The sequence below is a fragment of the Pelodiscus sinensis genome, chromosome 17 (assembly GCF_052426305.1).
Source record: "Pelodiscus sinensis isolate ZL-2025 chromosome 17, ASM5242630v1, whole genome shotgun sequence".
NCBI lineage: Eukaryota > Metazoa > Chordata > Testudines > Trionychidae > Pelodiscus > Pelodiscus sinensis.
In genome coordinates this window covers 1,038,871-1,066,283 of record NC_143068.1, presented here as the reverse complement: position 1 = coordinate 1,066,283, position 27,413 = coordinate 1,038,871, and the positions used below count along the sequence as shown (strand labels likewise).

Below are 27,413 nucleotides of genomic sequence, written 5' to 3'. Positions count from 1 at the left end.
ATAGTCACATCAGTTCCTGCAGGTACCTCAAATGGCTTTTCTATGACTAAGACTAGTCTCCTAGGACCTGCTGTTAGATAGAAGCATCCTCTTCAGTTCTAGAGGAGCGCTGGAGGTTTCTCCAGGCCAGAGAGACTTTTAAATCTAGCACTTAGGACAAAGCTCACTATTGCCTGAATCATAGTTCAGTGATTGTGTAGTGTGCAGCGAGGGAGAGAAGAACACAACACTGGGGACACTGCGTGACAGAACAATACTTTATTTCTGTTAAAGACTTTCCTCTAATCTTCCTAGAGACAATATATGGTGCAACCTACTTTTAACAAGCTTGACAGTCTATTACAATGCAACTGTTCTTGATTATCAGGGATGCCTGGAAGCGAAGCCAGAGTCTAACACATTTAAGGACTTTCTTGCTTTTTCAAGGCAGCCACCTGTAAGCAATCTGGGTTTGAGTTTTAATACTGGTGCTAGCTAGATAAAGTTCATCCCCACTCCTCCCCAGGAAAGCACCTAATGGATAAAGGCCTCGCTAGGTACCAATATAACATGGTTCCTAGTCTGTCTTCTTCTGAGTCACCTCTTCCTTTGGCGTTACATAGGCTCTGCCAGATGGGGTGAAGGGTCCTACCAGCCAGGAGAAAGGTGTGTTGTGCTCTACATACTCAAGCAGCTCGTCTATGATTTCTTGAGTTTTGCTTATCTTCTCCTGGCTCTGGGAGGCACTGGGTAGGTCCTGGAAGGACTTGGCAGTAAAGAAGGAACTGTGGAGCTCTTCTAAGTTCTGGAGAACTTGCTGCACCTTGTCCTCAATGCTGGAGGGGACACCCTGGATGCTGGCCTTCAGGCTCTGACAGATGTCCTGCAGCTGCTGAGTGATGCTCTGAGACATGGCCAGAGTCTGCGATTCCACCTGCTGTAAGGAAGGTTTAGAGGACACATGAGCTATGCCTGTGTGCTCTCTGCAGCTACATCCCACTCCAGAACTGCTCTCCAGTCAGCCCAGTACCTCTGGCTCTGGAGAAGGTGCATCATCACTGCCTTCCAACGGCCTGCTGCTCCACTCAAGCCACATGCGGTGCAGCTTCTGCTGGCTGTCCTGAAGCTTCTGATCAACATTCTGCCGGATGGAGTCAACCTGGAAGGGGACATTGTACAGATCACAGGATGAATCTCTGCTGGGAGAACACCTTGAATGTTTAGTTTAGGACCATCTGAGCCTTTATATAAATTGATGGCAACACCAGCATCAAGAGGCTCCAGCACACAGAAGCACTAGTAGTATTCCCCTCTACCCTGTCCAGATTGTGCCTCGTGAGGCCAGAGAGCACTTTGCACAAAGTAGCGGTTGGATACAATGCTTAACAAGAAGAGGGGGGAAACTGGGTTCCTACCAGGCTTAGGACTTCATGGAACTGCAGGAAGTTCTCCTGCATGTACTGCTTGGCCTGCCTCACTTTGCCCAAGGAATGGTGGTAGGCACGTTGGCGGAGCTGAGCTGACAAGGAGCCCAGCTGCACAAAGTAGCCCTGATGCTGGACAGCAGGCCCTTCAGCGCCCTCCACCGATACAGGAAGCGTAGCTGAAAGGAAGGAGAGGATTAGTCACCCTGTTGGATGAAGGGCATGAAATTGCTGAGTTGAAGATCCATAAGCTAACCCAGGGTTTAGATAGAGTCTGGGGGTGGGGATGGGGGGGTGGGGAGAATTAAAACACTGTGGTGGGCAACCTGCGGACTTCCCCCTCCCCCGCCATCTGGCTTGCTCACACGTCTTGCACAATGGGGCACCAGAGCCCCAGTTACCTCAGCTGGGGAAGAAGCAGGTAAGGGGGGGAGGAGGGGGAGAGGAGGGAAGGGATGGTAATTGTTTAACTTGTTGAAAGTCTGTCCCTCCCAGAAGTACAAGTTGACCTAGACAGTTATTCTAGTGATGCCCGGTTTGCTATTTGCACACGTAGCTAGAGGAAGGAAAATGGCAGTGACATCTTGAATGTGCCGTAGCTTTCAGGTTCATGTAGTGGGAGCAAAACCTTGCTTTACCAGGCAAGGTTGTCCCATGACCATTAGTAACCATGGTGCAGAACCAGCCCCTTACTTTTAAGCACTAACAGGAAACCTTTTAGGGTCAAGCAAGCCATGCTGTCCTCAACATTCCTTCTTGCTTCAGTCCAGAAGACTCTCCATTCTTCAGCATGGCTTCCTGCTACAGATTGAGACAATGCCCCCTCTCAGAGCTATTTCATCTGCTTTCTGGAGTGCCCTGGGATGCTCAGAGCCCCTCAGAAATGGCAGTTTAGCCTAGTTCACCTGCTGCTTCCAAAAGCCATGCCCTTTTCTTCAATGGCAGAGCCAGAACGGAGTCACTAGTGCCGACCCTTGGCTTTGCAGGCCTAGCTCAGGGAGGGGAATTAAAAGTTGTGCCCACCTCAGAGTTTGGCCTCATCTCTCCAGCAGTACCTGGAAACAGGGGCCCTATACGGTGCACTCTTCCCTGCCTCAGGGTTAGGGACTCAATAGGATGGAAGGTATCTGGATAGAAACAATTTTGCCTGAGCCCAGGTTACATCCCTCATTAACCTCACACGAGGCAGCTGTTGCCAGAAGCCCAACTTGATCCAGTCTGACTGCTGATGCAGGTAACAGAATGGCTGGGCCTTCAGCAAGGCTACTACAGTGATGCTGGAGCATCACATCTTCCTTGCTCCCTATTTCTACTCCTTGTAGGAAAGCCATTTAGTGAAGGGAAGAGACAAAATGAAATGGACTGTTTGTCACGCACGTGTTCTGACCTAGTTCCTCATCTGTGATGGGGAGACAGCGATCCATCAGACCCTCTGATTTTTCCAGCACAGCTTCCACTCCTCTTCTAGCCATTTGACACACTGTGGAATCCATGGCTGTGCTGGTCATAGCTGATTTCATAGTCTCCACGCTGCCCTGGAGAGTCTCCTTGGTTACATCTATCACATCAGTCATTCTGTTGTTCACGGCATCCTTGGCATCCACCTCCTCAGTGTCTAAGAGATCCTAGGGAGAAGAAAGGAGTTTAAGACCAACTTGATGTTTCCACCTATGCTGGTGGTGTACTACAGAGGCATAACTTGGAGGAGACTCTACCATCTGTGGAGATGCTGGATTTATAGCCAGCTAGGAGATAGTTTGGGCCCCAGAATGAGTGGGCTATGTTTCTAGAGATTGCGAATGGGGTTTGACAAGTCACTTTAAGGCTACGTCTAGACTGGCCACATAAGACGGAATAGGCATGCAAAGCAGGCAAGTCAGAATAGGGAAATCCGTGGGGGATTTAAATAAACATGTCTGCTGTTTTCCGGCTTGGGGAAAAGCCAGAAAAGAGCGTCTAGACTGGCACGATCCTCCGGAATAAAGCCCTTTTCCGGAGGATCTCTTATTCCTACCTGAAGGAATAAGAGATCCTCCAGAAAAGAGCTTTATTCCGGAGGATCGCGCTAGTCTAGACGCTCTTTTCCGGCTTTTCCCCAAGCCGGAAAAGCAGCGGCGGACATGTTTATTTAAATCCCCCGCGGATTTCCCTATTCTGACTTGCCTGCTTTGCAAGCCTATTCCGTCTTGTGGCCAGTCTAGATGTAGCCTTAAAGTGACTAACTCAGTGGGACTTTTACTTCTGCCTGCTCAAACAGGGAGCATCTTTTATGAGTTTTAGTGGATTTAAGTCTTTGACCCCGCCCCCTCCAGTCATATTCTTGGAGAATTTTAGCAGCAGGAAACAGCAGCTAGTGAATATTGGTTCAGAGCAAATTTCACATTAAGCTTCAGTATCTTCAGAGAGCTTGGAACTAGTCAGACACTCAATTGCTCAGGGATGATAAATACACCATCTGACCTATACACATAGCTAGGACAGCTTACATATTGAATCCATCATATAGGCTACATGTAAGAAGTGTTCAGAGGCTAATATGGGCTTGTGCCCTTTGACAGCTTTTGCCCAAGAGGATTGAGGAGTTTCAGATTTTTTTTTTTTTTAAATTGAGACCTGATGAGAAATTCAGTCTCATCTGGCTTGATAAGCGAGTCAATCTCTGCAAGGGGCAAGAACAGAAGTTGTGCAGTGGAGAGTTGTTTGTTTCTTTAAAAAGTCTGTTTAGTGTTTTGCATGAACAGCAAAACCCTTCAGGATTTATTTCCCCTTCCCCCTCAAATTTTACATCTCCCAGCTAAGAACAGAAATGTTGAGATACAAAAAGGTAAAAAAAAAAAATTTGAGAAGCTTCAAGCCTTCATCCATCATAAACCTGCAGGAGTCCTATCGCTTTGGCTTTAGATGGTCTTTGCTGGCCAACTTTAACTGCATATGTAACAATCTTTATGCAATTTCAAATAAATGGTCAAAGAACATTATTTATAGCAAATGCCAACAGTAAGAGCTCGTTTGCGCTAAGCTAATTGTGAATTCTATGTCTAGCTCTAACTAGCTCCTGAAAGGGCAGGGGTGAGAAGAGCCTGTTCTGCCTAGAAAAGAGTAATTCTCTGCAAATGATCAGCTTCTAACTAGCCTGAAGAAGATGGGGGGGGGGGGGGGGGGGAAAAGAGGGCAGCTCTGAGCTAACTCTAGAATATTGACAAAATGTTCCCACTCAAGAGAGGTCGTTACCTTGTCAGCTGGCTCTTGGATTGGCAGCGTCTCCAGGCTCTGGCAACTATCCTCATTTGCCACTGGTGCTACAAGATATTAAGCACAGACTCTCCAGGGTTACAGACCAGCATGCGCTAGAGAATTAGTCGTTTCAGACACTGAAAAAGCAGGGTTTTACCCAGCTGACAAGTCAGAGTATTTTGCAGGACATGTTTTGTCAAGTTAAGAAACAGGGAGAGGCACTGGGTGTATTTTAGATTTTAAAGTTTGCTGTTCTACTCAAACCACCACCACACTTCGGTTAGTCTCTAATAATTTCAATGTTTCTGAGAATTGTTTTGTGGGAAATGGACTTTTCCTGCAATGATGCATCTTTATTGGAAGGAAAAGGAAGCAGTTTCCCCACAGAACACAAGTTCTGAAGCCATCGGCTCAAACGGCGAGTCCAAGACAATGGACACAGACAGTTAGGTCAAGATCCTCTGCAAGCTGCAAAGCCAGGAGGGGTGTGAGGAGCAGTCTTCAGAGCAAGAGAGGGGGGCGTTCTCCTTCAGCAGCTCAGGTGTCAAGCACTCTTGGCAGCATGCCTGCATTTGCAAGGAGGGATGGCTCCGCTGGCAGGCTGAGGAATTGGCACTTGAACAGGGGGTGATGCTGGAAGCCAGAGGTGTCGATACCAGCGCAGCAAGGACCAGAGTGAGCCTTGCTGGAGACATGCAGCCAGGATAGGATGTTTAGAAGTGCTCAGTGCTCAGCAGCTCTGACTGTTCTCAGTGGGAGGGGCTGAGCAATTTTGAAAGGCCCAGATGTGGGTGTTCAGCAGTTTTAAAGTCTGGCCTTTAACCTCCCCTCCATCCCTTCCCCAATAGGCAGCCCACTCCATACTGCCTGCTCTTCTCCAAAACACCCCCCCCCAGGTATGCAGGACCCACACCCCAGGTATGCAGGACCCACACCCCAGGTATGCAGGACCTTAGTGCACCCCACACCACTCAGCTTTTGCAGCAGTGGACTGGGGAGAGAGAATTGGGAAGAGTTGAAGGTGGCTGCTAACAGGGGCTTCCTGGCCACACCAGATTTGGTGTCCTGGTCATGGCATTCAGTGCTCTAGACAACCTCTGTGCTGGACGCAGAGAAAAGAGCAATATTCTGCGTTGCTAGTTTGAGTTGTGCAAATGATCTCCTGGTGGGAGGGCAGTATTACTCTATAGGCTTGGTATGCTCTCAGCCTGGGCAGTAGCACTCCCTTGTTCTTATCTCTCGCTGTAAGTGGTCTAAGTGCCACTGCATGGGACAGTGAACCACACTAGGGTGTGTGCGCTACAGTGACAGAGTCTAGAGTATTATTTGTCCAGCAACCCTTCCAGAAGCAGCTGGTGTATGCACTTATTACTGAGTTATGGCTTATTTCTAGAGTAACACCCCCAAAGCAGCACTGAAGTCCAGAACTCTAGCTGAGAGGTGCTTCCTCCCCCCCCCCCCAAAAAAAAAACTACCTACCACCACATCCTTGGTCTCCCTCTGCCTTACAAGAGGCAAGGGCAATGCCAGCCCATGGCTTACTCACACAGAGGCTCCATCACAGTCACAGCCAGAGACGCTCCAGTGACAGCAGCGCCAGCAATGGCAGTCACTCCTTTCTCTGCCGCCTCACACACATATTTGATTGACGGGTGAGTTTCTTTGGCAGAGGCCAGGGCAGAGGAGACCATGTCATAAGTCGATTTGAACAAGGGCAGACCGGCCACTTGACTTGCTGTGTTCTAACAAGGCAGAGGAGCAGCCATGTAAATGAAGGGACAGTCCAAACCAGAGTCAGTCCTTTTTCAGGCCTCTCACTATAGGGAACACATTTCATCACCATAGATCCTCTCCCTTGAAAGACTTTTCCCAGTAACGGTTAGGCAGCCTTCCAGGTACCTAGCAGCCTTCCAGGTACCTAGCAGCCTTCCAGGTACCTAGCCGTCACCAAGCTTTAGGCACAAAAATGAGCTTGACAAACACCTTCCCCAGATATTGTAAGCCATACTGCTAGGAACTCCCCCAAAGCAGCACTGAAGTCCTGAACTGGAACGGTGGGGTGCTTCCCTCTCCCACAAACAGGATACCCCTCACCACACTCAGTCAGCTGCCCTTCAGCAGGTCAGTCCTGCATCTCCTCTTCTAGGGTAGCACAAACAACTAGTAACGGTGCTTCACACACCCCCAGCCATAAGCTTGCATGGCATGCTACTGCCAGACCAGGGGCAGGTTATAGTACAAGTTGCCTAGATGTTCACCTAGAGCATGCTGTGGGGTAACCTTGCATCAGGCAGCTCTAGGAGCCTTTCCCCAAGCAGAGAACGGCCACAAGACTCATGCCCAAGCAGTGGTGGCAAGACAAGTGGTAAGAACTAGCTCCGATAGCTTGGTGCTGGTTCAGGCCTAAGAAAGCATTCCCTGCATTGCTACACTAGGGTAAGGGCTGCATGCTGTGGCACTGGTGAAGGACTAAGCAGCCTCCCTCGATCGGTAGGAGCGCAGCTCAGGATCTCCCATGTGCTGTGGGGGCAGTTACCTGCTGCTCCTGGCTCTCTGGGGCAGCTGCGGGGGTTTGGCCCTCAGACATCGTCCGGCGAGATGGGACTGAAAGGCAAGGGCAATCCAGCAGTTAAGTTACAGCCTCCAAAACAGACTAAGCCCAGCCCAAGAACTGCAACGCGCCCGCTCCCCGTTCTGCAGGGCGGCTGTCGCCAAGAAGCCCGGCTGCAGGCAGCCCCCCGGGAGAGCGGTGGACGAGCGGTGCACTCAGAGGGACAGCAGCCAAGTAGTGCCGGAGCCGGCAGCCTGCTCTGGAGCATGGGGCCAAGGAGCTTTCCCCAGACTGTTTCCTGGCCTGGCCTTGCTCTCACGCGCTGGACGCCACGGCTGCCGCTTGCCCGCACAGCGGAGCTGCACGTCCGAGTCCCCCCGGAGAGTCCCAGAGGGGCCACGATCCAGCTTTGTCCCGTGCCTGCTGCCTGGGCAGCCTGAAGCCTTGTGGATTTCCCAGCCCGGCTCAGGGGACAGCCGCCCGCGGCCAGGCCTGCTCACGCCTTGCGGGCAGGATCCGCAGAGTCACTCGCTGCAGCAGCTCAAGGCCACACGGCGAGCACCAGGCTCCACCGGGACCATGCACCACGGTGTCCCCGCCCCAGGGTCTGCGGCCCTTGGGGGTCGGTCTCCTCCCCACGGCCATTTTAAACCTTCCCCTTCCTCTCCTGGCCCCGTCCGCCCTGGCACCAGCTACCTGGGCCGGGCGGCTGGGCTACTCAAGGCCCCTGGGCTGGAGTTGAGGCCTAGTGCGATGCAGCCAGCCCAGCACGCCACCCCCGACAGACACCCCCTGCTGAACCGGGCCACCCCGCCCAGCCAGTTACAGCGTGTTCCCCGAGGGTCACTGACCAGGGAACCCACTGAGCCCTCAGGCAAGTCAGGGGAGGTTCTGCTCCTCCATTTGTACCATGGCTAACCCATAGCCAGCCTGTGGCAAGCTTACTCCCACCGCCCATTTCTGCACGGGGCCCACAGATTGGGCTGCTTAAGAAACCTAAACGAAGTTTAATACAAGTCAGTCCCCTTGTGTCCTCCCTGAGCACAAGCTGACAAGGGCAGGTTCCTCCTACCGCCTCAAGTTTGATTTTAAATGAAGCATTGTATTCAAAGTCAAACACAACCCCTCCTTGCTCACATAGAATGGGGCAGAACTGACAAAGCCTGATGCTTTGGTAACTAGAGAAGGAGGAACAAGGGGCTGGGGATATGGAAAAAAAAAAGTCATTTCAGGGATATTCATAGTGGGCGTCTAGTTATCCGTGAATTTCAAAGATCTGTTTCCCAGTTGTAGAATAGTGATAGAGATGCAGCCGTGCTAGTCTGGTGTAGCTGAAACAAAAGACAGGACGATGCAGCACTTTAAAGACATCACCTAATAAACCATCTTGTTAGTCTTTAAAGTGCTGCATCGCCCTGTCTTTTGTTTCCCAGTTGGTGGGTGTAATAGGACGTGCTCTAAGGGTCATTGTTTCTGGCTGTCAAGAGGTCATCACTAGCTTGTATGGAGGTTTTCTTCACAGGTATGAGAACCAGATGTGGGGAAAATCCAATAACTCCAATTGTGTCTAAAGGGAGGGACTGTGCAGGAAATCAAAACTCTCTAAAAGAAAACTGCTGTAAGGGTTAAAAAGTTTTCCAGGCCTCTCTCCCTGTAACAGAGAGAAATCAAATTAACTCTAATCAAGACCCTTACAATGCCTCCTATCTCAAGTTCATGGCTACTCCTAGTCTGTCACAATTTGTCATGTAAACCCTTATCTTTGTCACAATTTGCCTTGTAGACTCCTCCACTCAAGTTCTCATGTGGCTTTGTGTACTGTAAAAACTTACTTCTAGCACTCCTGGGGTGAACAGAAGTCTCAGAGTACTTCTGCTGAGACTTTGATATGTTAAAGAAGAACAATCAACAACTGAACTGTCTAAGCATTCTGTATAAAGGATACCTGAATCTGTCTGTCAGGGCTGCTGCTTCACTCTTGGTGTGACAGCCTGCATGCATGCATCATAAAGTTTTCTCTTCTAGGTTTCTCTCCTGCCTCACTGATTTGACCTCCGGCCTCGGACCCTTCTGGGGGCTCTGTACCCCAGGGGAGTGAGATTTCCCCCCTCACAGACATGTCAATTTTAATAATAAAGTCTTGATTCTGGACCACAGAATGGGTGCATGGTAGCTCCCATGGTAACATCAGGCCCTGACTACACCACACCAGCCACAGCCATTTGGGGGTGAGCGTTGGTGGAGTTGTTGTTTTGGCAAACACCCACGCATATGTTCAGTCAGGTCCCTGGAATTAAGCTCACCTCTCTACTCATGAGTTTCATTTCTCTGTTGGAAAGTGTTAGAGACTTCACATCAGATTGAAAGGTCAAGCACTTTAAACTCTACTCAGTTTGAGATCGCCCATGAACAGCATACAGAGAACTTTCATCTTCCCCAATATAGCAAGAGGGGTGTACTGCATCACATCTAGGCAAGTTTTGAGCACAGCTTATCAGGGTGTTGTAATTTGTTTCCTCGATCCTCCCTATGCTTTATAATTTAAAAGAAAGTTTTATTAATGTATAATCATTTTTCCTCCACTGTGCAAGAAATAGCAGTCAAAACATTGACTGTGCCAGCCAAAACAAGTAGTAAGGGAAACAAGATTCCCTTTACTTAATTTGTAAGAATATCTTGAAACATGATACAGAGGCTTTGAGGATAGGATCTCTCAGACACAGATTATAGGTGTACCTATCAGGGACCTATGGGTTTTTCTAGAGTGCTTTGGCCTGCTTTCTACACCAGATCAGAGTAGTCTCAGGTACTTTAAGTTACTCCCTTCACGCAAATACATGTATCATACTCTTAGCACTTAACCCCTGTATTCCAGTGTTTCTTCCCACCCACCCTGAACTCCAGCAACATATGCAATTGGTTGAATCCAAGCATGTGTTAAGAACATCTCTAGCTGTGAAGGGAAAGCTGGAATGCCTGAACCCTGAGGACTCCAAAACCCCAGATATAAAATATTAAAGGTGCACCTGGAGTGGACCTTATTAGCATCTCAAATTAGGATACCTAGACATTTGCTTAATGAAAGAGATTCTTCATGTAGGTGAGAGTTGAATACAATGAAAACTATTAGCATTTTTGGCAGCTCCTTCTTAAAGAAAGGCTGTGATCCTAGTACAAACCCACCTCCTTTCTTACTCAGAGGCGGAGAGCAGAGAGTCAAAGACGAGCCCTCCCTACTTTTACTGCTCCCACCTCTAAGCCAGTCAGCCAGTCCTGCTGTTAGACAAACACCCCCCAGCATTCCACCTCCGACAGAGAGGAAAAGCACTTTTAACCCTAACCTGAAAGGTTTTCTAACAGCAAGAAACTTAGAGATAAGCCATGGGGAGGAAATCACCTCACTACTTAAAAATAATTACGCCACTTCCCACCCTCAGTACAGCAAGGAGAAACAATTTCACTGCATTGCATTAAATAACAACATGAGCAGCAGGGTTTAAACAGCTCTAACACTTAGAAACCACCCCCCTCACCTGTGTTCCTTTCTCAATCTCCACTCACTGAATCGAGCACCATACAATACGCCCCTCACTCTGCCCTTAATATCCAGCTACTGACACCAATCTAGGGCTAATGAGGGGCGCAGGCATAAGAGCTCACACAAGCCAGGTGCATTGCTTGTCCTGATCACTGGGAGATGGAACATAATTGCAGATCTAGGCAGGAGGAGCAGATCCGAGGAGAGTGTCTTGTTTACCACACGACACCAGTGAAGATCCCAGCTCTTTAATTGACAGGTAGAGGCAGCTGGTCTGTCTTGGAAGGCACACCCTACATCACACCAGTTGCTAGTTGGGAACAGCTTTTTCCATTAATGCATGACTTGGCAATACAAGTCCCAGCACCAAATATTGTAAGAAAGTTTAAGTGATGAAGTTGGACGTAGCTGAAGATATTTAATGAGAAAGAAAAACATGCCCTCTGTGATTGAAAATGGCAATGCCCCCTCAGGTTGGAATCAGGGAGCTCTCCAGGAAGAGGCATGGTGCTCATTCCAGGACTAGGGCCTGGCTGTGGGAAATTCCATCCTCCAAGGAATACCGTTGTGCAGAAAAGCTCCAAAGGAGAGACAAGAAAGTTTCAGAGTGAGGCTGCTCTGATTCTCCCACAATGGAGGTTGTGTGCCCTTCACTCTGATGCTTTCCCATAAGGCCATGCTCATTGCAACAGGCTCATTTTACCACCGCACTGACAAGTTTCACAACAGATAAGAACCCCGAGATAGTCAGCTAAGAAACCCCATTACTCTTTACTAGCCAATTAACCCGTCATAAGACATGGCCGCTTGCTCCCCCACGGCGGCCCGGACGAGTGGCGCAGAACTCAGCCGAGTGCCACGGCGGGAGGGGAAGGATGGTGGGGCGGTGACATGCACGGCCCCGCCCCCCAGTCGTGTACGTCACCGCCCCGCCCCCTTCCCCTCCCACTGTGGCACTCGGCTGCCAGGATGCTGCGAGGGAGCCCAAACGGCCGCTTGCGCCACTTGCTCCCCTGCAGTGGCCTGGCAGAGTGGCGCAGAACTCAGCCGAGTGCCACGGTGGGAGGGGAAGGAAGGGGTGGAGCTGTGATATACACGGCCCCGCCCACTGGCCATGTACGTCACTGGGGTAGGGTGTAAAAAAAACCTGACACCCTTGATCGGGGGCGGGAGGGGGTAGGGACTGGCTGGGAGAGCAGCAGGGCTGGCTGGGCAGGGAAGCAGAACTGGGAGGGGTTAGAGGCAGCATTGCTGGCCAGGGGAGAACGGGTGAGGGGTGGCCGGCGGGAAGCAAAGCTGGTCGGGGGTGGGGGTCGGAGGCCATGGGGCTGGCCGGCGGGAAGCAAAGCTGGTCGGGGGTGAGAGTCGGGGGCAGCGAGGCTGGCTGTGGGAAATCAGGAGGAGGAACTGGCTGGTGGTGGGGGGCGGGGAGAGGGAATCAGTCAGCGGGGAGCCAGACTCACCCGGGCGCGTGCAGATCCCAGGGTGCTGCCAGCCCCGCTCATGCATCCCCGACGGAGACAGAGGAGAGTGGAGAGAGAGAGAGAGGCAGAAGCAGGAGGAGAAGAGAAAGGGAGAGTGAGAGGCAGGAAAGCGAGAAGAGAAAGAAAGAATCATAGAATCATAGAACTGGAAGAGACCTCACAAGGCCATCAAGTCCAGCCCCCTGCTCTAGGCAGGACCAATCCCAACTAAATCAACCCGGCCAGGGCTTTGTCAAGCCGAGACTTAAACACCTCTAGGGATGGAGACTCCACTACTTCCCTAGGTAACCCATTCCAATGCTTCACCACCCTCCTAGTGAAATAGTTTTTCCTAATATCCAACCTGGACCTCTCCCACCACAACTTGAGACCATTGCTCCTTGTTCTGCCATCCATCACTACTGAGAACAGCCTCTCTCCAGCCTCTTTGGAACCTCCCTTCAGGAAGTTGAAGGCTGCTCTCAAATCCCCCCTCACTCTTCGCTTCTGCAGATTAAACAGACCCAAGTCCCTCAGCCTCTCCTCATAAGTCATATGCTCCAGCCCCCTAATCATTTTGGTTGCCCTCCGCTGGACCCTCTCCAATGCGTCCACATCCTTTTTGTAGTGGGGGGCCCAGAACTGGACACAATACTCCAGATGCGGCCTCACCAAAGCCGAATAAAGGGGAATGATGACATCTCTGGATCTGCTGGCAATGCTCCTCTTAATGCAACCTAATATGCCATTAGCCTTCTTGGCTACAAGGGCACATTGTTGACTCATATCTAGCTTCTCATCCATTGTAATCCCCAGGTCCTTTTCTGCAGAACTACTACTTAACAGGTTGGTCCCCAGCTTGTAACTATGCTTGGGATTCTTCCGTCCCAAGTGCAGGACTCTACACTTGTCCTTGTTGAACCTCATCAGATTTCTTGTGGCCCAATCCTCCAATTTGTCTAAGTCATTCTGTACCCTATCTCTGCCCTTAAGCGTATCTACCTCTCCCCCTATCTTAGTGTCATCCGCAAACTTGCTGAGGGTGCAATCCATCCCCTCATCCAGATAATTAATAAAGATATTGAACAAAACCGGTCCTAGAACCGAACCTTGGGGCACTCCACTAGAAACCGACCGCCATCCTGACATTGAGCTATTGATCACTACCCGCTGGGCCCGGCCTTCTAGCCATCTTTCTATCCATCTTACCGTCCATTTATCCAATCCACAATCCCTTAACTTGCTGGCAAGAATATTGTGGGAGACCGTATCAAAAGCCTTGCTAAAGTCAAGGTATATCACATCCACTGACTTCCCCATGTCCACCGAGCCAGTTACCTCATCATAGAAGCTAATCAGATTGGTCAGGCACGACTTGCCCTTTGTGAATCCATGCTGACTATTCCTAATCACTTTCCTCTCATCCAAGTGCCTCAATATGGATTCCTTAAGGATCCCTTCCATGATTTTTCCAGGAACCGAGGTAAGACTCACCGGACTATAGTTCCCTGGATCATCCTTCTTCCCTTTTTTGAAGATGGGCACTACATTTGCCTTTTTCCAGTCATCTGGGATTTCTCCCGATCTCCATGACTTTTCAAAGATAATAGCCAAAGGCTCCTCAATGACATTTGCCAACTCCCTCAGTACCCTCGGATGCACTAAGTCCTGACCCATGGATTTATGTACCTTTAGCTTTTCTAAATAGTTCCTAACCTGTTCTTTACCCACCACGGGCTGTCCATCTTCATCCCGTCTTGCGTCACTTGGCGCAGAAGTCCAGGAGCCGACCTTGTCCGTGAATACAGAGGCAAAGAAAGCATTGAGTACTTCAGCTTTCCCCACATCATCTGTCACTAGGTTACCTCCTTCATCCAGTAGGGGCCGCACACCCTCTCTGATCACCTTCTTCTTGTTAACATGCCTGTAGAAACCTTTCTTGTTATCCTTCACATCCTTAGCCAGTCGCAATTCCATTTGCGCTTTCGCCTTCCTGATAACCCCCCGGCATTCTCAAGCTAGACCTTTAAACTCCTCCCTGGTCATTTGTCCAAGTTTCCACTCTTTGTAAGCTTCCTTTTTGTGCTTAAGTTCACCAAGGATTTCCCCTGTAAGCCAGTCCAGTCTCCTACCATGTTTGCCTCTCTTGCTACGCATCGGGATGGTTTCTTTCTGTGCCTTCAATAAGGCTTCTTTAAAATACTGCCAGCTGTCCTGGACTCCTTTCCCCTTCATGTTAACATCCCAGGGGATTCTGCCCATCATGTCTCTGAGGGAGTCAAAATCTGCTTTTTTGAAGTCCAAGGTGTGTATTTTACTACTCTCTTTTCTTTCTTTGATCAGGATCCTGAAATCTACCATCTCATGATCACTGCTTCCCAGGTTGTCACCCACCTCCACTTCCCCTATTAGTTCCTCCCTGTTTGTGAGCAGAAGGTCAAGCTGCGCATGGCGCCTGGTCGGATCCTTCAGCACCTGTGTCAAGAAGTTATCCCCAACATTCTTCAAAAACTTCCTGGATTGCCTGTGTATTGCCGTATTGGTTTCCCAACAGATGTCGGGGTGATTAAAGTCCCCCACGAGAACCAGGGCCTGCAATCTGGAAGCTTCGCTCAGTTGTCCGAAGAAAGCCTCATCTACCTCATCCACCTGATTCGGTGGCCTGTACCAAACACCAACCACAACATCAATGCTGTTGTTTGCTCCTTTAAACTTAACCCATAGACTCTCAACAGGTTTTTCTCCCTCTTTATACTGGAGTTCAGAGCAATCTTACATATAGTGCAACTTCTCCTCCTTTTCTCCCCTGCCTGTTGTTCCTGAACAGTCTATACCCTTCCATGACAGCGCTCCAGTCATGCGAGTCATCCCACCAAGTCTCTGTTATCCCAATTAAATCATATTTCTTGGTCTGGGCCAGGGCCTCCAGCTCTTCCTGTTTGTTGCCCAGGCTTCTCGCATTAGTGTACAAACACTTCAGGTAACCAGTTGATCGTCCTATCTTCTCCATTCGAAACATGGGTCCTCCTTTCTTGCTCCTTCCTCTCTGCATTTCTTCCCGGTATCCGACTTTCCCACTCCCCTCAGGGTTTTGGTCACTGTCCCCTGACGAACCTAGTTTAAAGCCCTCCTCACTAGGTTTGCAAGCCTGCCCGTGAAGATGCTCCTTCCTCTCTTCGTTAGGTGGATCCCATCTCTTCCTAACAATTCTTGCGCCTGGAACAGAGTCCCATGGTCAAAGAAACCAAAGCCCTCTCTGCGACACCATCTGCGCAACCACGCATTTACGTCCTCAATTCGATGATCCCTGCCCAGTCCTTTCCCTTCAACAGGGAGGATGGAGGAGAATACCACTTGTGCTCCGAATTCTTGGATCCTTCTTCCCAGCGTTACATAATCCGCAGTAACATGCTCAAGATCATTCTTGGTATCATTAGTTCCCACATGGAGAAGCAGGAAGGGGTAGCGATCCAAAGGTTTGGTCAGCTTGGTAAGCCTCTCAGGGTATGTCTACACTACCCCGCTAGTTCGAACTAGCGGGGTAATGTAGGCATACCGCACTTGCAAATGAAGCCCGGGATTTGAATTTCCTGGGCTTCATTTGCATAAGCGGGGAGCCGCCATTTTTAAATCCCCGCTGGTTCGAACCCCGTGTAGCGCGGCTATACGGGGCTCGAACTAGGTAGTTCGGACTAGGGTTCCTATTCCGAACTACCGGTACACCTCGTGGGTCGAGCGTAGGGTCGACACTTGGGCCTCCAGTCCTCGAATTTTTTCTTCCAAAATGTCGACCAGCTTGCACGTGGTGCAGATGAAATCCGTTCTTTCTTCCGGGAGGAAGACAAACATGGCACACGCTGTGCAGGTAACAACAGCAGACCCATCACCAACCATCGCTGCTGTCCTGGAGAAGGGATTTAAAAAGAAAGGCAAGAGAACCTCCCGCCCTTCCCTCTCCCCTTCCAGACTCCCTCTCAAAACTCCCTGTTAGCAATCACCTGTTCGCTAGCTCCTTGGTCGCTTGCCCACTGCCTTATAAAGCCCCTCCCCCTACCAAGGCTCAGCCAATCAGCAGAGGCTTCTAGAATTCAAACTTTAATTAGAAGCCAACAGTTTCCACCTGCCAATCACAGCACAAACTCCATCAAGGGGAGGGGGAGGGCAGAGGGGAGGTGGGAAAAAAAAGCCTCACTCCCAAACACAGGGGAAAATAAATAAATAAACAAACAAAAAACAAAAAAGAACACACACCAACCCTCCCTCACAAACACAAGCTCAGCGCACAGCAAGAAAGCCCCAAACACAACACCCACTTCCCTCAAGACTGTATCTGCTTCGCCTCTGAGTGAGGCTTTAGAGAGGGAGTTCTCCAGGTAAACAGGGAAAGGAAAAAAAACCCCACACCACCACACACCAAACAAACACAAGCTCAGCACACAGTAAGAAAGAGATGGAGAGAGAGGCAGAAGGCAGAGGAGAGCTGAGAGAGAGGGGGAGGCAGTAGGAGGAGGAGGAGGAGGAGAGAGAGAGAGACAGAGCAAGAGACCGGAGGCTCAGGAGAGAAGACCGACGTGGAGGAGAGACCTGGTCTGGTGTGGAGATCCTGGATCTCTTTGAGGTCTGGGAAGGAGGCTACCTCCAGGATCTCTGCCCCAGACGCAGGAATGCAGATGTCTATGGCTGGATGGATGACAGCCTGGACCAGATGGGCCACATGCGCACACAGGAACAGGTGTGGATGAAAGTTAAAGAACTAAGGCTGGCCTACGTGAAGGCCAGGGAGCAGAGCCCCCGCTCCGGAGTGGCACCCCACTCGTACCCTTATTATGAACAACTCCATCACATTCTGGCAGGGACGTCAGTCCCTTCCCCCGGCTTGTTGTGGATGCTGGACTGGAGACACCCATCCTCAGCCTCCCAGAGCGCGGGCCCGTGGACAAGGAGGAGGATGATGGGGCCATCCAGGAGATGATGTCTGCCAGCCAGGAGGTCAGCCTGTCCCTGGACCTGGTACCGCCCTCCCTGAATGTCACTCGGGTCGTACGAGGTGAGGGAAGGCCCATCAGGTGAATTCCATTGCTTTCCATAGACACACACAGGGTGAGGCGGCCTTCTCGGCCTGGGGAGCACACAGCAGCCTGTGCATGTGGGTGCATATGGAGCACCAGTCCAGAGTACATGCTGCATGAGGCTGCCACAAAGGAACCTTACGCTCCTGCTCACAGGGATTCAGGGGTTCTGGGTTTGCCTCTGTACGGCCACATCTTGAAATACTGCGTACTTCATGTGGCCACCTCATCTCAAAAAAGATCTCTCGGCATTGGAAAAGGTTCAGAAAAGAATAAAAACGATGAGGGGTTTGGAACGGGTCCCATTTGAAGAGAAATTAAAAAGACTTGGACTTTTCAGCTTAGAAAAGAGGAGACTGAGGGGGGATATGATAGAGGTATATAAAATCACGACTGGTGTGGAAAAAGTGAATAAGGAAAAGTTATTTATTTATTCCCACAATATAAGAACTAGGGATCATAAAATGAAATTAATAGGCAGCAGGTTTAAAGCAAACAAAAGGAAGTTTTTATTCACTCAGCCCATAATCAACCTGCGGAACTCCTTGCCAAAGGATGTGGTGATGACTAGGACTTTAATAGGGTTCAAAAAAGAGCTACATAGATTCATGGAGGTTAGGTCCATCAATGGCTGTTAGCCAGGATGGGTAGGAATGGTGTCCCTAGCCTCTGTTTCTCTGGAAGTCGGTGAAAGGGGCGGAATCATGTGAGGATTGCCTGTTGTATTCCCTCCCTATGGGGCATCTGGTATTGGCCACTGTCGACAGACAGGATACTGGGCTAGATGGACTGTTAGTCTGACCCAGCATGGCCATTCTTATGAGAGGCCTGCCTTACTTCTGACCCCGTGGTGGGACACCTTCCCATCATAAGCCACCACTAAGGAGGCTGAGGTCAGGGACACACAGCAGTGTCACACATGGCATAGGCTCATGCCTACACTCCTGGAGCAGCAGCTGATCTCATGCAAGCGTGGCAAGGTGGAGGACACCGAGCTCAAGCCAGGAGAACCTGCCAGGAGGGAGAAAGTGGAGGGGATCCCAGTAGCATGCTCTTCAGGAAGCAGTGTCTGCTGCTCACGCACATCTCCCCCAACATCCTTCCTCCTCCCTTCAAGAGGGCAGGGATAGAAGTCCTCTCCCTGTGGGATGCCACCACTGCCAGACCCAGCGTATGCACGGCCCAGAGTGAAGCCAAGTCGCCCCATTCCCCATCCTGTCCTCAGGCTCCTGGCCTGGCTGGCACCTTCCCGTGCTGGTTGTCCCTGGGACGTGGGGGTAGGGAGGCTCCCCTGGGACATCTGTGCCCTTGCAGGAAAAGACCTGCTGTCTAGGCCTGGGACCTGGTTGCCATGGCTTCCATCTCCACCAAGAGGTACCCACCCGGCATCAGGTCTTTGTGTGAGGTGGCAGCTAAAGGAGTGAAGACCATGACGGCAGCTCCAGTCAACTGTGCACAGCCAATTCTGCCCAAACGTGAACCTCAGAGTGAGTTATCCATGGCATAAAGATGTACAGAGGATATGTGTGTGTGTGTGTGCGTGCGTGCGTGTGTGCGTGTGCGTGTGTGTGCGTGCATGTGCGTGCATGTGCGTGCATGTGTGTGCGTGTGTGTGTGAAGTGATCACACAAGCTTGTTTTGTGTAATATCCTCATGCGGTCTCCTCTCCTCGGGGAAAGGCATTCCCTTCTCTCATTCTAGAACTCTGTTCAGATGCTGAGTGACTCTGGGTAGGTCAAATGCAGCTCAAACAGACTTGCCATTACTGGGCTTGCTTGGTGCAGTGTCTGTGCCTGTTCATGTGATTCTCTTTGCATGCAGGGTTGAGAAGCAGGTGATTGGCAGGGGCCATGTGCACGACTAACCTCTTGCCACAGGCTGACCGGTCTCCACTGTACGTGCTTGATCCTTCTAAACAAGGACAACATTGGCCCCACCACGTTCCGAGAACTGAAATCTCACTGAACAACTGTGACCTCAACCCACACCACAGCTGAAAAGCAACTGCCAAACAGCTATGCAACAAGCGTCAGTGACAGGGATGGTGGGTCTGGTCTGATCCTTAAGAGGTTGGGTGTGAAAAGCATCCGCCTTTGTGGGACAGTGTTTCAGATACAAAAATCACAATACTGGGAGGAAAACAGCCGGACTGGTTAATAAACATGCATTGCAGGCACTGCCAGGATTGGGTTCAGAGGGCTAAAACCAGGTTCACCATCTTGGGTGGAGAAAATGTCCTTCAAATCTGGGAAGCCAACCTGGAGGTTAACTCTCTTTGGTTAAGTATCAGAGGGGGAGCCGTGTTAGTCTGAATCTGCAAAAGCAGCGAGGAGTCCTGTGCCACAGGACTAATTGTCTCTTTGGTTAACGTGGCAAGGTAGCGCTTGCTGGTGTGACCATTGACTTAAGTGCAACGCTGCTTGAAACATGCCTGAGCTTGGGTTTTGGTATAAACTGTCAAAGGAGCAGTGTTCCCTGTAAGTGGGGTGTTTGTGCGGCCACTCAGGAAAGATTCACGTGTCACCCAGCTGATTAGCACAGTGCCCACAGCTAGGTGTTTTGTTCCTCCTGGTGGTGCACATTTGCACATGCCTCATTGCACATACGTTTATTCTGCACATGTCTGGGAAAAATCCTCACGTGGATGGAAAAGATTAGAGGGAACCTTGCTAAGGAGACTTCTCCCTATAGACCACAAGCCATTTTTTAAAAAGCTAAGGAATTCAATCCTAGGCAAGTCTTCAGATAATCCATGTAGGGCGACAGAATGTCAATAGCAGATAGTGTCCCTAGGGCTGCAGGTGGGAGTGTGTGTGTGTGTGTGTGTGGGGGGGGGGGGGGGGGGTTTAAGCAGGGGCTATTTTCAAAATGCAAATTCCCTAGCTGTGGTTAACCTCACCTAGAGCTTCCCCAGGAAATCCACTTCACACTTTGTCTGGACATTGCATACTCTCAGTACAGCCTTTTGAACTCCCCGGGTTCTGCATCGTCCACCTGAGGGAGGCTGCATATGCTCCCGGCCCACAATAATAGATTCACTTGATCCAATAAGGTCTTTCAAAATATTATGGGAAATTTCCCTAGCTGTCAGCCTCCCTGGGTCTCTCCAACGGGATGTTTGTTGGCAGCTTCCATCTGAAGGTGGCCACCCCATGTGTTCACCTCATTAGGACGGTGAGTTGAGAAACTACCCTGGGAACCACAGCTTGGCCCAGGAGTGAAATCTGGGGTTACTGGGCAAGAAGCTTTGGTCCTCAGCGCTGGCAGCTCTCCAGCCTTTGCAGGTTGCACACTGACTCTGAGGAGCTGTGGCTGCCCTGGCAGAGCAGATATTGCATCTGGTCTGTTTCCCTGGCTTTTGGTGTCCACTGGCACTAAAGTGATGCTACAGCTGAGCCCTCTGCTCCCTGCAGATCCCCATATGCCAGAGCAAGGGGGGAGGTATCCATGCCTCTGGAACCCTCCTCACTTTTTATATTAAACCAACGGAGCAAACGGGATTAAGGTTGGGTGAATTCCCTTGGCAGGATCACAGCTTCCTTCTGCCTTTGACTGATAAGGAAATGTACAACCCACTAATCTCCCTTCTGGTACAATGCAAAACCTCAGTTACAACCTGCGTAACACTCGCTAATCGTCAGCGTTAACAAGTGCCATGTCTGGGAAGAATGAGCTGACAATGGAGGTCTTGTGTTATGCTCCCAGTGACTTGTCTGGAGATGATTCCACTGAGCCACGGTCTACACTAGGCCCGGCGGCTCGGCTTAACGTGCACAACTCCAGCTACACAGAATACATAGCTGGAGTCAGCTTACCTTAAGCCAAGCTTGGCGGCGGCGCCACAGCAGGAGGCTGATGGGAGCAAACGCTCCTGCTGTCAGCTTCCCTTACTCCTGGCAAGAGCATGAGTACCGGACACTGGTGGGGGCGCCCTCTGAGTTCGATTTAGCAAGTCTAGTAAAGACTCTCTAAATCGAATTCCAGAAGATTGATCACGGCAAAGGTGGTCTTCTGTCTAGTGAAGACAAGGCCTGAGTAATTACATGCGGTATTGGCACTGGGTTGTGGCAAAAGGTTCCCATAACAGGCAAGGAAATGTCGAGTTAAGGATTTTCCTGGGGTCGGTTGGCCGGATAAATGAAGCTTGTCCATGGAATATCATTGAGAAAGAGGCAGTGTTTCTCTAATCAGGGACCCTTCCCACCGTATGCTGGAAGCAAACACTCTAGAAAGAGCCTTTGTGCCTTGGCCCGTGGCAAGGATATTGCGGAACCAGAGATTTTCAGAGCAGCAAGGGCTGTCAGCTTTTACAGCTCTTTCTTTAAAGACTTGGGAAAAGAAATTCATGGTGTGAACTTTTACAGTTGCAGCAGCAAATGAAATTGCCTTCTTAGGACTGGAGAATCTGGAGGAGAAGCTGCCAGTCCTTTAACCCCCACCTGATACGGTAACTGGATCTTTGAGACCCTCGATGGAAGGGAGGGCGTTGGTCGGTTAAATATGTCTGTCTAGCTGAAGCCAAAGACTTGTGGAGGCAGCTGAATGCTGCCAAGCCCTTGAGTTTCAAGGCTCGGGAGAGTGGAGCTGACCACTTCCTCATGGCGGCAGCTAGCTAGCTATACCTTATGCCAAAGCTACCAAGTTTGGATGACTTCTGACCCTTGCTGTGGCCTTCTGCCCAGACTAGTGGTGACTGCTCCACTGACATGGTGTCTTCTCTGCAAGCATCCCTAGAGGAGCATGTTGGCTTCTATCTTGCAATTTTAGCTGCCTCCTGGAGACAATCATGGATGCAAAGTAGCATGAAGTGATTCACTTTGATTTTTTTCTAGGTTCTTTTGGACATCCAAGAGTTGGTGCCAGGGATGCCATGGACTACAGGGCAACTGAGGTGCTGGACAAGACCACACAGACAGCAAAACCAGCAGTGACCAGTGGCATGAACACAGGGATGAGATCCAGAGAAGGTCCTGTGGCTAGGACAGAAGCCAGGCAAGGGAGACCTGGTGGCTCCCTCCCTCCCAGTCGCAGGATGATGAACTAGGTTGGGAAAAATACCTGGGTGACACAATCGCTGACTTCTTAGGCCAACGTCTGGGACTCCCCATCGGCCAGACTTCTCTCCCGTACGAACAGTGGCAGTCTCGGGAGACGCTCTTAGGCAAGTGGAAAACATCACTCGGGAGGGTGGGGGGAGACCCACTTTCCAGGCAACTGATGGACAGGAACTGACACTGTACGGACAGAAAAGGCCTTTTAGCAGTTGACTCAGATACTAATGAGGGCTCTGAAATAGCCAAGGCCTTGCTGACTGAAGCCTTAGCACTGCCCAGGCTACCTAAGTTGTTCCCTTCTCTCCTTAGTCAAACAAGCTGCCTTCAGGGAGGGGCTTGACATGGCTTTGGTGGAAGAGCAGCAGAAGCCCTCTGTGCATCTGGGGGCTCTGTCCACTGAGCTCCGCCAGCGCAGCTACCTGCAGTCAGTGGGTAAACTGAGGCGGCTCCTTGAGAACATGCAGGAGAGCCTCTAGCACCATCAACCTGGTCGGGAGCCCTAGTGTGGAACAACCCACCCACAAAGGGCAGACTACATGATGCTTTCCTCTCCAGCATTCTGTTCTGTCTTCACCTGCGTGCCAGCAATCCTCCCTGGTACCCACCCGAGACTGGTCTGACAGGACTGTGCTCTACCCTGGCTTCAGAGGCTGGTCCTTCCCCAGTCCAGCTGGAAAACAACTTTGTCCCATTTCAGATTGGGAGTCTGAAGCAGAGCGTGGGTAAGAGAGCACACCACGGTCGGGAGAAGCGGCCCCAGCTGTGGCTGGAGTGGACGAAGCGGGAGCGTGCAGCGATTGATAAGGGCTGTCCACAGCCAGAGGTACCTGGCCGCTAACTCGTGTTGGCAGAGATGCCCCACCCTATGCGTGAATATCTTCTCTTTGAACACCCCTCAGGTGGATACCCTGGTGCCAGCCATGTCTTGGGGAGTCGCCCAGCAGCTGCGGACCACGTGCTTGAACCTACTGACTGGAGTCCAAGGCCTTCCCACCAGCGCTCAGGACACGATGCGGCAGGCTCAGCGCAAGCTAGAAGAGGTCCATGCTGTGCTCTCCAATGGCAGCTCCTTCCAGGACCTGTCCAGCCGTATCCTGACCTGCAGCCAGCAGAACCTGCTCCAGGCCCAGGAATATGTGGATGAATGTTTGAATATGTGGTTCACAGTGCTCCCCTTTCCTGGTTAGTGGGACCCTTTCCCGCCCTAGTCGAACCTCAGCGGAACTGCAGAGCCAGGAAGATCCTAAAGCAGAGACAGTTTAGAGGACAGGGCTAGAATCTTTGCCAGACACAAACATCTGTTCATGAGGCAGCTGATGGGGAAGGAACCTGGCAGCACATCAAATTGCAGTCCTCTTCAGAGAAGATGCTGAAAAGCCACCACCCTGCTGTGGAATCCTAATGCAGTGTAATCTTGCTGGACCCTCTCCAATGCGTCCACATCCTTTCTATAGTGGGGGCCCAGAACCGGATGTGTCCTCACCAGAGCCGAATAAAGGGGAATAATCACTTCTCTAGGTCTGCTGGCAATGCTCCTCCTAATGCACCCTAATATGCCATTCACCTTCTTGGCTACAAGGGCCCCCTGTTGACTCATATCCAGCTTCTCATCCACTGGAATCCCCAGGTCCTTTTCTGCAGAACTGCTCCTTATCCAGTCGGTCCCCAGCCTGTAACAATACTTGGGATTCTTCCCTTCCAAGGGCAGATCTCTACACTTGTCCTTGTTGAACCTCATCAGATTTCTTTGGCCCAATCCTCTAATCTGTCCAGGTCACTCTGAGCCCTATCCTTGCCCTCCAACATTTCTCCCTCTCTCCCAGCTTAGTGTCATCGACAAACTTGCTGAGGGTTCAATCCATCCCCTCATCCAGGTCATTAATAAAGATATTGAACAAAACCAGCCCCAGAACCGATCCTTGGGGCACTCCGCTAGAAACTGACCGCTAACCTGACATCCAGCCATTGATCACTACCCGCTAGGCCCGACAGTCTAGCCAGCTTTCTATCCACCTTACAGACCTTTATCCAACCTAGACTTTCTTAACTTGCTGTGAAAGTCCTGGTCTTCACCATATCCTCTGGCAAGGAGTTCCACAGGCCGACCATGCGCTGCATGAAGAAAAAAAAGGCTTTCTGCAAAGAAGTCTAAAGTGTGACCCTCTGCAGAGGTGGCACCTACCTGTAATACTTGTCACTGGAGCTCAGGGGAAGAGAGTGGCTTTTGTCCATCCTGAGTTAGGAGGAACTAATCTGTGCTCAAGGGTGAGCACTGGGACCACCGGGCTCTTATTCCCACCTCTACAATGTGTGCACGGAGTAGCAAAAGTGCAAGTTGTATCCTCCTATGCCAGGGGTGGGGAACCTCAGGCCTGGGAGACGGATATAGACCCTGGGTTGCCTGGATCTGGCCCCTGAGGCCTCTCCTCCTCCCCTGGCCCCTGAGGCCTCTCCTCCTCATGGCCATTTTTCCAACAACACTCTGTAGTGTAGACATACCCTAACTGTGGAGTGGAGAAAACTGGAAGCTATATTGTACAGCCTTAGAGAGAGGAACTAGTGGATGGAAAAAGTCTTTTCCACATCAAACTATACCTAGAAGAGCAAGAGAGAACGAGGGGCAAGGAGTAATGTGAAAGTCAAAGAAAAACCTTTACGAAGCTGATGAGACCTGCTACTTCAGAAGCTTGCTCAGGGAAAATAGTTGCAAGACAGGATGCAGCTATCAATATGAATAATGGCCCAACAAAGGAGCTGCTATAAATCATTAGCCTCTTCCCTGGGACAGCTGAGAGAACGGGGAAATTTCTGTGCAAAACAAATAGCCTTGATGGAATCGCTGATTTTCATAAGAAAAAAAACTACTGTTGTGACCACAAAAATTTGATGCTTATCTAGTTACCTCCCTGGATATGCCATTTCCCTATGCTCACTGCAGGGAGTAATTTCATTATTTTATATGCTATTTTGCATAATCCCTGCAATAACAGAAGAATGTTACCATTAAAGTCAAGCTCTCAAGTTAGAAAATGCTAGCTGAAGGACGTATAAAACACCCTATCCTGGAGAAAATTACTTAGGAATTGGGGTGGAGATGGGTGAATTGTTTCAGCAGAAGAAAAAAATAACATGAAGCAGTTTGTTTCCATGAATGTCAGAATGAACCATTTTGCCATTTCACTTTGCTCCAAATAATTTCTTTTGGTTTGAAATTATGTGAATTTTTGTTCAGATTGTTTTGGTTTAGCCACTGTGAGGAAGAGGGGATTGCATGCACTCTGTTTGCTTTGTTATGTTGCATGTGACTTCGACTGACCTGTAGTAAGCCCAGGTGCGTGCCTCAGTTTCCCTGGACACTGCATTACTATCTAGATGGGGATAGAGGAGGCAGGGCTGGAGGAATAGAACCCGGCGCTGGGTGTGTGAGTGAGTCTAGCTGGCTTGGTGCAGAAATGGGGGAGGGGCAGGGCTCAGGGCCCCTTCTCCCCAAGATGGATGGTACCGACTGCCCCTTGTTCCTGTGCTAACAAGTCTGTTCTACGCGGTACCCCTGTGACCTAATAAACCTTCTGTTCTCCCTGCTGGCTGAGAGTCACTTCCGGCTGTGGACTGGGGTACAGGGCCCGGCGGCCCCCCACCCCTCAGTGACAGCCACTAAACATCTCACTTATTAGCTCAGCTGTAACTGTGATGCCGTCTCCACTTACGTGATTATATTGCACTTATTTCAGCAGGCCTCCGGCCTTATTTGATGTCCAGGAGGGGCTGGACTTGGGGAAAGAGGCAGCTCCTCTCCCTACCCCCTGGCTTTTTGTATCCTTTTATAAAGCCATGTGAGGGGCTGCACTAGTCTGACTGCTTGAGGAAACACGGCAAATAAAACATGGTGTATTCTAGCCAATGGGGGCTGCAGTACTGGTGGGGGAAGAGGCAGGGATAGGGGAAATAAATGGTTCTTTGCTTGAAATTAGAACAGCCCAGTGATTAAAGCCCAGAAACGAGTCAGGAGGTCTGGATTCTATTTCTGCCTCTGCCACTGACTTACCATGTGGTCTTGGCCCAGTTCCTCAGGTTCTCTGGCCCAGATCTTCCTTGATTTCCATGGAAGTTGAAGCCTAGCTCTCTTTGAGGATCTGGCCCTCTGTGTTTTGCTCTCCCCCATCTCTAAAGTGGAGATACTATTCAAAGACGGGGCTGGAAGGCAGTGAAGCTACATCTACACTGGCCTCTGGACGTGGACACTGGGCTCTGGGACTGCTCACCCTTGTACTCTGTCTAGCGCTGAATGTCCGAACACACTGTGGTGGGCACGTCTCCGTACCCCAGGAATACCCATAGCCATACGGTGCTTTCTGGTACACCCAGTGAGCACTAGCATTTCCAGGGTGGTATCCCAGGGTCCTTTGTGTCTCAGGAGGCTGTGTAGGATCCTCCTTGCAGTGTGCTGCTGGTACTGCAGTTGCCTTCATGCATTCAGTGCTGATAGCTCCCTTTCACTGCTCTCTCCTGCCCATGTTGGTGGAAGACATGGAGTGAGTGACCGAGGATGTAGTTTTGCTTCTGCTCTTTCTTGCAGAACAGCCGCCTCCGAGTTGCAGTTCGTGACCTGCAAGAATCTCGGTTGAATGGCCTTGAACTTTCGTCACAACGCAAAGGAGGGAGCCTGGGACAGTGGCCGATCCACTGATGCTCTATGCCAGAGACATGCAGGAGGTTACTGGTGTTGTGACTCTATTTCCACGGCCGGGCCACCGCTTCTTGGCCAGGAGGATCAGCATGGTGTTGTGGGATCATGGTGTCTTGGAAACCTGGGATGACACGCTGTGACCGAAGAGCTTCAGAATGAGGAAGCAGATGGTCCTGGCGCTGTGTGAGAAGTTGGCTTCCACCCTACAGTGGCAAACACTTGGTTCTAAAGCCGCATATTGGTGCAGAAGTGGGTGGCCATTGCCCTGTTGACTCTGGCAACGCTGGGGGTCACTCACAAGCCACTGGTGGGGAGGGAAATCCAGGGTCAGGCCCTCTGAGGTGCAGGCTTACAAAGCTAACGGCACCCCCGTGGGTGGCCACCACCAAAGGTCTGGAAATGATAGAGGGTCCC

The 27,413-nt window shown here is 50.6% G+C and overlaps 1 protein-coding gene and 1 pseudogene across 2 annotated transcripts; one reads left to right on the top strand and one right to left on the bottom strand.

Moving 5' to 3' along the window:
• LOC102451310 (perilipin-3-like) lies at window positions 1-16,348 on the bottom strand. 2 transcript variants are annotated; one of them, XM_075901517.2, is made up of 8 exons: window positions 16,188-16,348; window positions 7,174-7,241; window positions 6,184-6,379; window positions 4,635-4,702; window positions 2,791-3,028; window positions 1,395-1,582; window positions 1,010-1,138; window positions 1-916 (listed from the first exon to the last, which is right to left on the bottom strand). In XM_075901517.2, the coding sequence occupies exons 2-8, from the start codon at window positions 7,222-7,224 to the stop codon at window positions 557-559; spliced, it is 1,230 nt and encodes a 409-aa protein (XP_075757632.2). In that variant the 5' UTR covers window positions 7,225-7,241; window positions 16,188-16,348; the 3' UTR covers window positions 1-556. The 2 variants fall into 2 exon arrangements, with proteins under 2 accessions (XP_075757632.2, XP_075757633.2); XM_075901518.2 differs by lacking the exon at window positions 16,188-16,348 and adding an exon at window positions 10,722-10,764.
• Window positions 9,594-23,575, top strand: LOC142818886 (perilipin-3-like; annotated as a pseudogene).
• The last annotated feature ends 3,838 nt before the right edge of the window (window positions 23,576-27,413 follow it).